The sequence below is a fragment of the Lasioglossum baleicum genome, chromosome 3, assembly GCF_051020765.1.
Source record: "Lasioglossum baleicum chromosome 3, iyLasBale1, whole genome shotgun sequence".
Taxonomy (NCBI): Eukaryota; Metazoa; Arthropoda; class Insecta; order Hymenoptera; family Halictidae; genus Lasioglossum; species Lasioglossum baleicum.
Genome location: NC_134931.1, coordinates 17,668,250 through 17,682,018, shown reverse-complemented (window position 1 = coordinate 17,682,018; position 13,769 = coordinate 17,668,250). Strand labels below are relative to the sequence as shown.

The 13,769-nt window shown below is 32.7% G+C and overlaps 1 protein-coding gene across 2 annotated transcripts; it reads left to right on the top strand.

Annotated features, from left to right (window-relative positions):
- Nucleotides 1-5,781: 5,781 nt before the first annotated feature.
- Rasgap1 (Ras GTPase activating protein 1) lies at nucleotides 5,782-13,730 on the top strand. Of its 2 annotated transcripts, none has more exons than XM_076447204.1 (15): nucleotides 5,782-5,936; nucleotides 6,872-6,992; nucleotides 7,084-7,353; nucleotides 7,626-7,782; nucleotides 8,008-8,195; nucleotides 8,540-8,875; nucleotides 9,280-9,481; nucleotides 9,575-9,793; nucleotides 9,868-9,982; nucleotides 10,060-10,204; nucleotides 10,473-10,514; nucleotides 10,602-10,708; nucleotides 10,794-11,037; nucleotides 11,576-11,917; nucleotides 13,174-13,730. In XM_076447204.1, exons 1-15 carry the CDS (start codon nucleotides 5,882-5,884, stop codon nucleotides 13,574-13,576), a joined length of 2,946 nt encoding a protein of 981 aa, XP_076303319.1. In that variant the 5' UTR covers nucleotides 5,782-5,881; the 3' UTR covers nucleotides 13,577-13,730. The 2 variants fall into 2 exon arrangements, with proteins under 2 accessions (XP_076303319.1, XP_076303320.1); XM_076447205.1 differs by lacking the exon at nucleotides 5,782-5,936 and adding an exon at nucleotides 5,962-6,219.
- The last annotated feature ends 39 nt before the right edge of the window (nucleotides 13,731-13,769 follow it).

Below are 13,769 nucleotides of genomic sequence, written 5' to 3'. Positions count from 1 at the left end.
TGGGAACGAACGTGATCGAATCACGAGTGATTCAAAAGTAACAATTCACGCTATCCTTAGCAATGCGTGCCTTACCAGCGTGCATCCTTTGCTAACTATCGGAGAGTAGCTTCAACTCTGTCGCATTCGAGTGGCTATATTAGCACAGGTCTAATTTCTTACAAACGAGTAAACAATTTTATTATCGAATACTTTTTGTTTTCCATGATATAAATTGCTCGTGTTACACATAGATTATAAATATTCTTCATGGTTCTTATGGTTACATTTCATCGACGTTTAAGTCCTAGTTTCACAAAAGTGAATTTGAGGCACTCCCTGGTGTAATACTTCCCACCGAACTATTATCGAAACAAGGTGGTGACCTCGTTGCACCCTTATGAGATTTTCTCACAGACTTTCAATTGTTTCACGGAAATTATATTGTTTTTCTTAAGAAAATTTCTTTGCAATGCTTTCCTTTCTTTGAACAAATAAACCTTCAGTTCGGCTAGTATGTAAAGATAAATTAAACACTACAAAACGCCCTTTCACATTTTAAAGAAAAGTACATTTATATTATAAACGTGTGTTTTGAAAATTGAGTTTTCTGATCTGGCCTAGTTAATGCTACCGAGATTATGAGGATTATGATCCGTAATCAGGAATTACCGTAGCTGAATAAATGCGTGTTTATTATTGGTTGGTCTACACGGCTGCAATGCTTCATTGAAATTGAAGCGACAGCCGTGCGTGACCTTTCCTTGCAAGCTCGAACATAAATGGTCCCGATTAGGGGTGAAAAGGGGTCGTTTCGCTGTTTCATTCTCACGTTTATGCATTTTCATCTATTTTTAACCTAGTGATCTTTATTCTTTAAATAGTCACCGTTTTCTCCAAAACTATTATTTCAATCAAACATTCATCAATTACAATACCGATTTGTTAACAAGCATTTAAGACATTTTTTCGGTATGCACTAGAGGTTCCCATATTGTAATATTTTACATCTCAATTCGATCAATTGCCTTTTATTCATAATCCCATATTTTAAAGAAATAAAATATTTCACAGTATATCTAATATAAAATGTATGTCAATTTTGATCCGAAGAGCGTATGAAGGCTAATATATTTATATTTCACTAATATTGATAATAAATTAGTTGCCGGTGAACAGATATAGAACGCATAAATGCTTGAACATACTGTCCGTTTATCATAACTTGATATTATCCGAAAATTTCGATATCCGAACATATTTTGCTCCCTAATTAATTCGGAGGCTCTACTCTACTACATTACAGAGATTATTGCCGTTTCCACTATTTAACTTGATATTAGGGATAATTGGTTTACTTCGATCTTCCGGTAAACGGTACATCGGAAATGCTACAAATGCAATACTACATCAGGAAAAGGAGTACTGTAAACCAGGAACACCGCTACCAACGGTGACAAAGGCTGAATCACATCGAAAGAAAGTTCAGCTCATTGTGTATGGTGGGATAGAAGAAGCCCAGTTTATTATGAACCAGTAAAAGAAGGTGAAACTGCTCACTCTGAGAAGTATTGCCAGCAATTGAACAAATGAACTTCCGTATTCCAGGACGGAGTGCCTGTACTTGATGACTGAGAAATAATTCCTTCTTAGCTAGTCAGAGGGAAAGAAAGATTGTTGCTACCGCCATGTCACTTTATCAAACTTGATCAAACCAAATAATAAACGCGTCACATTGACTTACTGCATTTTTAAAGATCTTTCAATCGGTTCGCGTGCTTTTCATTAGATACACGATTACAAATGCAAGAAACAACGTTTGATGAATCAATTTGTTTACCTCCGTGTAATGTAATCTTCGCCACGACATGCAAAATTATGTTCGTACAATACTACTGTGGCTTCCGGATGACCTCGAACTAAAAAATTTAGGATCGCGCAAGAATATATACATACCGCGAAGTAGTGCAAACATAATGACTGTCCAACTCATTCTTTATGTGCTGTAACACGAATACTTAATGAGAAATTTTCAAGTCATTGGATTGGCCGTAATAGGTTCACATCATAGCCAATTCGCTCGGCACATCTCGCACTAGTAGAACACGTTTTTCGTGGGGAAAACTGAAAGACAGTTGTTGCAAAAATCATATATTTGAATTCGCGTACGATCTCACTTTTTCTAGTCGCGAACGGTGCATCCGAGAGTATAAATGTATTGTGCATAACGGAGCTTCAAAGGAGCTCATAAAATTGGTTTCATGCGTTTATGCTATCCCATACGGAGAAAGTGTGATATACAAGTGAAAATTACACATTTTCACTTTGTTTCGCAGATCTCGCAGCCGCGATAGGTATTTTGCTAATTATAAATGTGCTTGTTAATTTAAATATATAAATTTTTACAGATGTAAAAGCATTATAGATCGAAACATTTGCCTCGATCTTGAAAGTTAAAATTGTGGAGGTGTATATTAGAAATCGTAGGCAGTATCTCATATGTGTTTTGCTTCTTCAATGAAATATAAGGGCCGCATTCAGATAAATGCGACTCGATAAAAAAAACTTTTCTTTCAATAACTTGTAATCGTCTAATACAGTTGTTTAATATAGTTACCATGATGTATTAATTAAGCTACTATGTAAATTATACATATTGAATGACGTAAGCTAAAAACGTGTAAAAACATATGACGTTTACTAAAAAAGTTACATTACTGCTTCGAACAGATCTTTGAATTTTTTTATCTCACCGCGGTATAATATAGATCATTAAACTTATCATACGTTTTACACATATGTGAGGAAGGTCGTAAATTATTTACAAACACATATCTAAAACTTTTGTTATATTTTTATGCGAGTAGCGTTATTAGCGCTCGACAAAAATGTACAAAGGTGAGCCATAACTACAGAATATCAATTCGCGTCGAATTCGAAAATTTCGACTTTAAAGAAATGACGTCTTCATTTCCGTGTATAATTTTTGTTATTATAGCTTTTATTCTTACCGCTAGTATATCTTCACTATCTGAGAAAAATAAGGCATATAAATATATACACCTGCGTTTGAGTGAGAAACAGCGTGAAAGTTTCACGAAGCCCTAACTTATTATGTGGTAATACTGGTAATGCTTTACTGAGACCACGCTAGAAAACCATTTTTGGTATGAATTGCTGTACAATGTGAACAAAGAAAATTCATTGTGTATTGTATTATCATGAATTATCGGCTTTCTTTTCTTTCCTTCACAACTGCGTACGTACACACAATCGTTGAGAATAAGCACCCGTTTAGGAAGTATCGTGCAACTGGTTTTTGCTATTATAAACCTCGTTAATTATTGTGCGATAAAAGTAATTAATTAGGTTGCTCTATAATTGCAATTGCGATGATTAATGAAAATTCGTTTTTTCCAAGTTTGAATCATTTTTCTTGTACATAATTTACAAAAATGGATGTTTAGATCAACATTTACGGATTTCCATCCGTAGCAAACACTATTTACATTACTAATTTATGACAAACAAACTTCAATGTCGGCGAACATTGTTTTCCAATGCTAATTTTAACGGCTTCAAGAAATTAATGAATCGGAGACGTAGTTCCACGATATATAACGAGCAAACGGAAGAGAATGGAAAATGCATTGGAAGTTTATTTGGAAATGTTACGATCTGTCTGCGATGTTGTGTTGACAAAAGATTTTTTTTAAATCATTCACAAAAATGGATATTTCGATAAATATTCCCATGCATTTCCCTTGCAGATTTTCATCCACAGCAAACACTATTTACGTTACTAATTTATGATAGCTAGAGCGTGCATCTCATTCATTTCTGACAAAAATGGATAGATTAAGTGTAAAATAGAAAACACATTTAACGCATTTATAAATATACTGTTGTATTATATTACTGACTCGTTAAGATTATTCAAAGAAGAAGAAATCTTTCAGATATCTTTCATATATTTCAAAAAATAATTTTCTTGAAATTGTAGCTAAGAAGAAATTGCTCTAATTTTAATTTACAAATAGCATATACATATAAAGTCTGATGATTAGACAGCGGATTTTATGCATTAATGGGTAGATGTAATTTAAAACAGTAAATACATTAGAAGAATTTTAGATTACTGTTATACTATTCTCTCAACTTCTTACACATATTAAGAAAGAAAATAAATGTCTATTTCACTCCTGATTGTTATTGCCATTCAGGTAGAAATTTTAAATTCTGCATAATGATCCGCTGTCTACTAATGATAATCAAAACTTCCGTGTCGACAAAGTTCATAAATTTCCAATGCTAATTGAAGAGACTTCAAGAAAATGAATGAATCGAAAGAATGAAAACTGCATAGAAATTTTGATTGTCATTCACTCGTTTGGAAATGTTACGATCCGCGATGATGAATCGCGGATGGATTTGTTTTTCGTGTTTTTTGTTTTTAATAATATTTTACAGCAGTAACGACGTGGAAAGTCAAAAGGAAGAAGGGGAAAGAAAGGGACAGCACAAAAAGGAACGAGAGTAGAGGAAGAAGGAGGGAGGGGGAGGAGGAGGAGGGGAAGGCGATGTGGTCTATAGAGCTCTACAAAGAGTGAGGAGCAAAGAGAAGCGCAGAGGAGAGGAAGCGGGCCATTGCGCCATGAGGAAGTGGCTCACCACTTACACGAGTGTCGTTAACTAACATGTTCCAACGCAGAGGTTTGCTCCCATTCCACCACAAGCAGCAAACTTAACACATTGAGATAAGAACGGAATATATAGGCACCGGCCAAAAGAGTGGCGCGACGAGAAGAAGAGGGAACGCGCGAATGATGGTTTTATCCTGTATGTGTGTAAATATCGACCTCATCGGGAGAATGTCTTTACATACCGAATACTGGGTACATGACAATCCCGTACTTGAATATCGCAATGCCACTAGCATTTGTACAATTCAATGAAGTAATCTCGCCTTTTGGACACACAGCCCCGTCGTTCGTAGTCTACTCTTATGACATCCCTAAAACGCTGATCAACAGGCCGAGGGTCTGATCCGTTTGTACGCACGGGAACGCGTCAAACGTAATTCCACAAAAACGGAATATTTTATCTCATTTGACACTGAATAAACATCTTCCACGATGGAGCTGAATTTTTTTTTCTCGTTCACCGATTCATGAATTAATCCTACGATGACTTCAATTTCCGCGAAGACTCACCGTTGACTCATTAGGCACCTGCACCTTATGGGTTTTCGGTCTCGTTATTTTTCTTCGTGCTTTCGACAACGAACAATTAGAACGTCATTTTGTTGTCGCCAAATGTGTAATTATACTCGTTGTCAGTAATTTAGAATTCACAATACGCTGTCCTATATGTATAAATAAAATATCGTTAAAAGTTTAATAAAGTGATTCATGTAAATAGAAAAGTATTATAATAGTACATAAATTTCTATAATCCGTTTAAAATGTTTTCACTGGACATTCCAATATACATATATTTAACGTTAGGCACTTGAATATATAGTTATAATTAATTATATATTATTAAAATCCGACATTGCAAATGTATATATTGTCATTACAATAATTATAAGTTATTAAAATTATATTTTGATTCGATATTGAAATTATAACAAGTAGCAGTTATTTATATGTGTATTATATAGATAAGGTAGACATCCTGTTCCCTTATTAGTCGATCGTGCCTTTAAATTTACACACCACGATTAAAAATAATATGTTATTACACAATAGGAAATTTTTTCGGAGCTTTTGATTCATAAATAAATACGGAACAGGTGCTCGAGTAAGAAAAGTACGGCCCTGACTAGAATCCATTCACAGAATGAACGAACCGCCTGCATTCTGTTCATGTAGTTACTCAGTAGTGTCATGGAGTTAACATGGCCGAGGAGACGCGCCTAGTTCGCGTTGAAGAAAGATTAAGGATTAAAATCGGTACGCAAACTCGTCAGAAATATCGTTTAACAACAATGTGAAAGTTGACCGAGGTGTATGCTGTGCCAGAACCACAAGAATTTTGTTGTTTCAAAAACCCTGATATATTCACGTTCGCGTGCTACTGTTCGTTCGGGATGTCACCTAATTTGTCTCCTACGATTATTCAACTTTACTACCTAAACGAAAAGCATTGTTGGCCCTTTTCTAGCATCGATCTACGATTCATTTTACGTTTTCTTCTGCGCGACCAACGAATCCGTTCTACAGTTACAATACAGTGGTATATTTTCGAAATTTTAATGATCATATATGCGTACGCGTACATTTTCGACTCCCACGCATTTATCGTCCTTACACGGAATATGTGATTTTTCATAGTTACCATTAAATCATTTTAACTACACTGGCTAACGCGATCATATTATGAAACGTAAAAAGTGTTCAGTGCGTTTACAACGAACAGCTATCATCACTTTCCCATTTACTTCAGATTTTCGTCTAACGTGTCCCATTATTCTGCACTTGTAATGTGGTTTTTGTTAACGTTATGATAGAGATGGAAACAGAAACGTCGGAGAGTATCATTCCAAAAACTTGTTATATGTTTCATAGAGGATGATTTGTATGAAATTTACTGTTCTTCAAATGAATTATTACAGTAACAACAGCATCGCTTGTGATTAACTATTTCTTCTTGTATTTTATTTCATATTTTGTGTATAGTATTATCATTGGAAAGAAAATAATGTTAATAACACAATTTTGGATACAATTACTTTAGACACAAATACTTTAGTCATGTAATAACATTAAAATATGAATTTATTGTCTATTATATTCTAAAGTTTGTTTACTGCCGTAAATGAATGATTTCAATTTGGAAATTATACTGAAGTACGCGAAATTCATATCCTTTTATTATTTATATTCAGGTGAAGTAAAAAATCTACAAAGTAGAAGTCATGGATCTCCAGGTGCAAGAGACGTGTATTGTGCATTGTCCCTTGATCAAGAAGAAATATTTAGAACAACAACAATGGAAAGAACTCTCAAGTAAGATCGATTTATGCATATCTTTATGTTACAATATAATGCTCGTCAAATTTCACGACACAATGTATTTACAAAAGAATATTTCGTGTAGCCCCTTTTTCGGAGAAGAATTTCAGTTTGAAGTACCTAGGAAGTTTCGCTATCTTGGCATTTATGTTTACGACCGAGATAGACATTTAAAACAAGATAAAATTCTGGGCAAAGTTGCAATAAAAAGGGAGGATTTAGCAACATATCACAATAAGGAACATTGGTTTCCTTTGAGGCCAGTTGATGCTGATTCTGAAGTTCAAGGCAAAGCACATCTGGAACTTGCTCTCCAACCTCAAATCGGACATGCTCAATCTAAACTTACTGTGAGGTATAATGCGCAAACTGTTTAAAGTCAATTATATCTGATAATATTATTACTTTATAGATACATATATAGATTTCTGATGTTTCTTATTGGATACTTACAACCAAAAAGACAATTAAACTTTAAGGTTATAATTGAATATAATTGAAATTAGTAACTATCTCCTTCTATTATCTTATGGAACTCTTCCTTTTTTTAGTTGTTTCTATTTAACTGCAAATGCGCAGCGTATAATCATCCGAAGATCAATATTTTCATACTTATTATTTTTGTAGAGTGATAGAATGTAGTGAATTAACTGTTAAAAATGGAGGCTGTGATCCATATGCAACTGTTATGGTCATCTATAGTAATGGTAAACAAATAATAAAACGCACAAAAACTAAGAAGAAGACAGTGACCCCATATTTTAATGAAACATTTGTCTTTGAGGTAAATTCTGATGATTTCTTTACATTAATTGCTTATATGAATTATGTATTACATGCAAACTGTAATTTACGTTAGCTTATTAAATATAAATCCATCAATTTATATGAAATTTGCATATATATATACAAATCCGACTGTATATTTTGCTACACATTAACTGTTAACAAACCGCAAGTTTATTTTTACGTTGTAACTGTACAATCATTTCCTAAATTTTATCCATAGCCTGAAATACCAGAATCCAAAGAGAAGGATGTTTCTCATTACCCTATTGAAAGTGGAGAAGTAGGTGAAGTAGTTGTAGGTTTATGGCATGCATCTCCTGGTATGGGAGAACAACCAGCTTTTCTTGGTGAAGTTAGAGTTACATTGAGAGGCCTACAAAAGCAACCAACTAGTACAACAACTGCGTGGTACTTATTACACTTATTATTAATAAAACAAGTTTGATTATTAGACTGTGAATCTTCATGCATTTATAAGAAAATTGAGTAGATGAAATTCGAGATTGTTGGAAAATTTTGAAAACTGAACATGTCAATATATGATTTCTCCTCTATTAAAATCGTTGAGGGAAGAAATAACATTCAATTTTGCAATAGATGCAGACAATTTTTATTTTGCATAAAGATCCCCAGTCTATTTATTATTTATTTGTCAGAATCTTTAAATATTTTACTTCTCCGTAGACTTATGAAACATTATAAAATAGTTATCTCTACAGGTGTATAATTAATAAAATTATTACTGTTAATAGGTACTTTTTACAACCTAGAGCAGCAAAACATCGCCCGAGTAAAGTCTCAAGCACTTCTACACCATCTGCTGTGCTACCAGGTTTAGGATCTCTAAGATTAAAAATACATTATACAGCTGATCATGTTTTTCCATCAGCAATGTATGACAGACTTAGAAACTTATTATTACAAAGTGTTAATGTTCAACCAGTCACTTCATCCGCTGTTTATATTTTGGGAGAAATTGTAGCGAGCAAAATGGAAGCTGCGCAACCATTGGTTAGAGTATTAGTACATCATGGACAATTGGTTTCCGTAATGCAAGCTTTAGCTAGTCATGAAATTTCGAAATTAACGTAAGTATACAAACTACATGTTTATTTATATAAAAGAAAAACATATATACAAAAATGAGTGAAAAACATAGATTAAAATATCTTCATACGAACCTCGTTTTCGAGAAAGTCAAATTTAAAATATTTTTTCAGTATTAGAACATTTGGCTAACTCTTGACTAAATATTTGTTGATTCTGTGTTTGACTTACAGTTGCTCACAAAAGTATTCGAACGCTCTTAAAGTCAGGTCATTGGGTCTAATTTTAAAAGAGTTATTTTCTTTTAAAAGGCATTCGAATACTTTTACGAGCAACTGTATTTTTTATGTAGAATTGCTCTTGTTCTGATCGTAACTAGATTTTTCTGAACTCTGTATAATATCAATCATATTATCTCGTGCTACAAAATACGGTTTTTTAATAGTGATCCAACAACGATATTCCGTGGTAACACATTAGTAAGTAAAATGATGGATGAAGGTATGAGATTAGCTGGCCTTCATTACCTGCACAGTACGCTAAGACCAGCTATGGAACAAGTCTTTTTAGAAAAAAAACCATGTGAGATAGACCCAACAAGAGTAAAGGATGCGAACACAATTCAAACAAATTTATCAAATTTAAAGGTACTCAGAATGAAATAAAATATAAATATTGTCTTGGGGCAATTTTATATTTAAGTTAACTTGTACGTTATACATTATTGTACCGATCAACAGGAATACGTTGAAAGAGTTTTTACTGCTATTACAACGTCGGGCGTACGATGCCCGCCTTTAATGTGCGAAATGTTTTGGTGCTTAAGAGAACTCGCAACAACGCATTTCCCAAAAAATAAGGAAGTAAGATATTCAGTGATCAGCGGTTTTATTTTTCTACGATTTTTTGCTCCTGCGATATTGGGTCCAAGATTATTTGATATTACAACCGAGCAAATTGTAAGAGCATTTCCATTATCAAACAAACAATAACATATTTCGTAATAATAATAGTGTTATTATTTTCATTTCAGGATTCTCAAACCAATAGAACTTTAACACTGATTTCAAAAACTATTCAGAGTTTAGGAAATCTAGTAAGTTGTAGGGGTGGAGCAGGTAGCGTTTGTAAAGAAGAATACATGGAATGTGTGTATAGGTATACAGAAATAAAATTATTTCAGAATTTAGTTTATGAATAAACAGATTTCATGTATTATTCATAGATTATTTTTCTAGAGAATTTTACACGGAGAAACACATACAAGCAGTTAAACAATTTCTGGAACTGATATCGACTAGTAGCAACAGCGGAAGTGCAAAGCAACGACCGAGTGCCCAGCAAGAACAACCAGTTGTGTTAAAAGAGGGGTATGTACATTTAATTCTATTAAAATTGTCTAATTCAAAGCTTCCATGCTCCCTTACATTAATTTCTATGCTTACTATTTCTATGAAATTAACAATATTTTTAAGTATTTTGCAACGTCTACCATAATACCATATAGGTTACTAAATTGTGCATCCTGTGTGTTAGATTATTACTTTCAGTGAAATGAACTTTTAATATTACATACCTTTTAACATTACTGACACATGTATACATATAAGTATTATTAATAGAAAATATTCCTAATAGAACATATTTTCTCTTCATGCATACTGCTGATTGTGATAAGAGGTTTGTAGTGACATTTAATGATTGCTACATTAAAATACACGATGAGTATGGAAATGTGAGTTTAACGTTCTTGTTATTCAATTACAGAATAATGATTAAACGAGCACAAGGCAGAAAGCGATTTGGACGTAAAAACTTTAAACAAAGATATTTTAGACTTACTACTCAAGATTTGACTTATTCTAAAACGAAAGGTAAATATAAGTGCACTATGAAAACAATGTATTATTAGTTGTAAGATGTGTTAATCGATATAATACATAGTCAACTATTTCTTAGGTAAAGAACCTTTATGTAAAATACCACTTGAAGAAATTTTAGCTGTTGAAAGACTTCAAGAGAATTCTTTTAAAATGAAAAATATGTTTCAAATTATTCAGTCGCAAAGAGCATTGTACGTTCAAGCTGGCAACTGTGTCGAAGAAAAAGAATGGATTGACATTTTGACAAAAATTTGTCGTACAAACAATAATCGTTTAGAAAAGTACCATCCCAGTGCATACATCAACGGTCATTGGCTTTGGTATGTTATTCTTTTGTCGCTTATCTATAATACGTAATATATGTAATATATATGTAAATATATGCACTTGGTAGTCAATGTATGCACATATTAATATCATAAGAAAATATAGTCGCAAACATTGAAATTTAAACTTATATTACACGTATTTAATTTTTGCTTCTAATATCAAAATAGAGAGAAGCAACATGCAAATCAAGTATGCCTGAATTCATAAAAAACTGCTAAAACCTGAGTATTCGTAATTTTTTAAAAATAAATAATTTATTTATAATAAAATAATATATAAATCTACATAAAAAATTCAGACTCGTAATGTTATGTTTCTAAATAAATACATTTATTAGGAATAGTAAATATCTTTATATTTAGTTAGTTAATAGTATAAATTATACATTTTAGTTTAGTTAATAGCTTTGCTAAAATTGTACACAAATTTATATATTGACTAGTAAGCGTTTAAATTTGCTAAATTACGTTTCACGTTTACTGTAACGTATACGATATATGTTCAATTATTATTCAATGTTTATCACAGCTGCAAAGCAGTGGCTGAAATTGCTCCAGGATGTAGCGAGGTGTCGCCTGGTACAGAAGCTGGATTACGTATGGTACTAGATCCAGATAGAGATTTGCAGCGAATACATTCACTCATATTTACGAACATGCCAAGGCTTGAAACGTTAATGAGTGCATGCGAATGTCAAGCTGTTTATGGCGCCAGTGATATGTGTGTTATATCAGGTGGTGGATCTCCTATAGAAGATGTACCCTCTTGTTTTAAAACGTTAACTGCATTAAGAGAAGCAGCGTATGCTTTACAACACGAACATAGAGCCTATTTTAGAAGATTAGCTCGCGATACCAAATATGGAAGCAAGTAAGTTTAACATATGTGAGATTTCCACGAACATATTTTATAATCTATAAAATCCTTTAAATCTTCAAATTTAATCTTAAAATCTATAAAATTTTTAATCTATAAAATGTATCTAACAGTCGGGGAGAAAATTAAGTGGACGGAAAATCATAATATTGCTATACAGGGTGTTCACACTATTACTAGCAAGCATTTTCTTGTAAGTAGTAAATATTAGAAACAAATGAAAGAGGAAAAAGTAGTACTGTTTTTGATTTATGATGATTTTTATGTCTATACTATTTTGTTAGATATGAAGGTGACCTTCAATTTTGTTTCATAGAATTCTGTATATCTTTTTATATCACATGAAAGCGTGTGTCTAGACGAATTCATGCCAATGTATATTCCAAAATATTTCTTCCATTTCTGACTTAGCATTTAAAAAATTGAAGGTCACCTTCATATCTAACAAAATAGTATAAACACAAAAAAATTACATACGCCATTGTGTTGCGTATAAAAAACAGTACTACTTTTTCCTCTTTCATTTTTCTCTAATATTTACCATTTACAAGAAAAACGCTGGCCACTGATAGTGTGAACACCCTGTATACGTACAGTCAGCGGCAATCATAAGTGGACACCCTTAAAAATCGCATAACTTTTTAAAAATTGGTCCAAAGGACTTGAATTTTTTAAAGATGTTAGACCGGCTAGTTCGCTAGAGAATAAGTAAACAAAAATCTATTACGATTGCAATTGGTAGGAATTATACAAAATTTTAAAAAACTATGTTTTGTCAACTTTTTTATCTGGGCCTGTAACGATAATTTAAAAAATGCGTTTTATAGATTTCGGTAACTTATATGCATACTGAAAATTTCATCGAAATCGGTCGACATTGCAATGAGCTGCATACGTTTAAAGATGAGAGCTTAAGGGTGAAATTTTCAGTATGCATATAAGTTACCGAAATCTATAAAACGCATTTTTTAAATTATCGTTACAGGCCCAGATAAAAAAGTTGATAAAACATAATTTTTTTAAATTTTGTATACTTCCTACCAATTGCAATCGTAATCAATTTTTGTTTACTTATTCTCTAGCGAACCAGCCGGTCTAACATCTTAAAAAAATTCAAGTCCTTTGGACCAATTTCTAAAAAGTTATGCGATTTTTAAGGGTGTCCACTTATTATTGCCGCTGACTGTATACGATGATTTATGTTCATAAACTGATTCTATGTAATTGTAAAATTATTACCACAATTTTAGACAAGCTCCAATTGGTGATGACAATTACCTCCATTTAGCTGCCAGAGCTGGGTTCGAGAGTCAGTTAACAAAGTATACTTATGAAATGGATAATTTAAATCAACATTATATCGAGACAGAGCATTGTTATGAAAGTGGATTTTCAAGGCGAATAGAGGATCGACGATACGACGAAACATTTAGAAAATGTTTAGATTCTGATTCGATACATCGTAGGTATGAAAACGAAAACAATTTATTACGGCGGTACGAAAACAATACTGACTCCATAAAAAGTATCCAAAATAATCTGAAGAAATACGATCATAGTTTACATAATACGTTAAGAATAGATAAGTTTGAGAAATCTGCAAGTTTAGAAAACAGTAGAAGATTGGACAATTCCACGGTATTGACCACATGATGAACTTAATGTATCGGGTACATTATACAAAATGACCAACAATTACGATCATAGCGAGATATTGATTGAATATACAGTGAAAGAATTGAAGGATAACATAAAACGACATATCTTAGAATTTTTTAAACGAACATGCCAATTAGTAACTCATTCGAAGTTTGGAAATAAGAATTATACGTTTCTATGAATTCTT

Excerpts from the sequence above, each read along its gene's own strand:
- Rasgap1 (XM_076447204.1), top strand. The coding sequence starts at position 5,882 with ATGGCCGAGGAGACGCGCCTAGTTCGCGTTGAAGAAAGATTAAGGATT. Across the intron at positions 9,983-10,059 it reads TAAAGAAGAATACATGGAAT|ATTATTTTTCTAGAGAATTT; the intron begins GTGTGTATAGGT and ends TATTATTCATAG. Across the intron at positions 11,918-13,173 it reads GATACCAAATATGGAAGCAA|ACAAGCTCCAATTGGTGATG; the intron begins GTAAGTTTAACA and ends CCACAATTTTAG.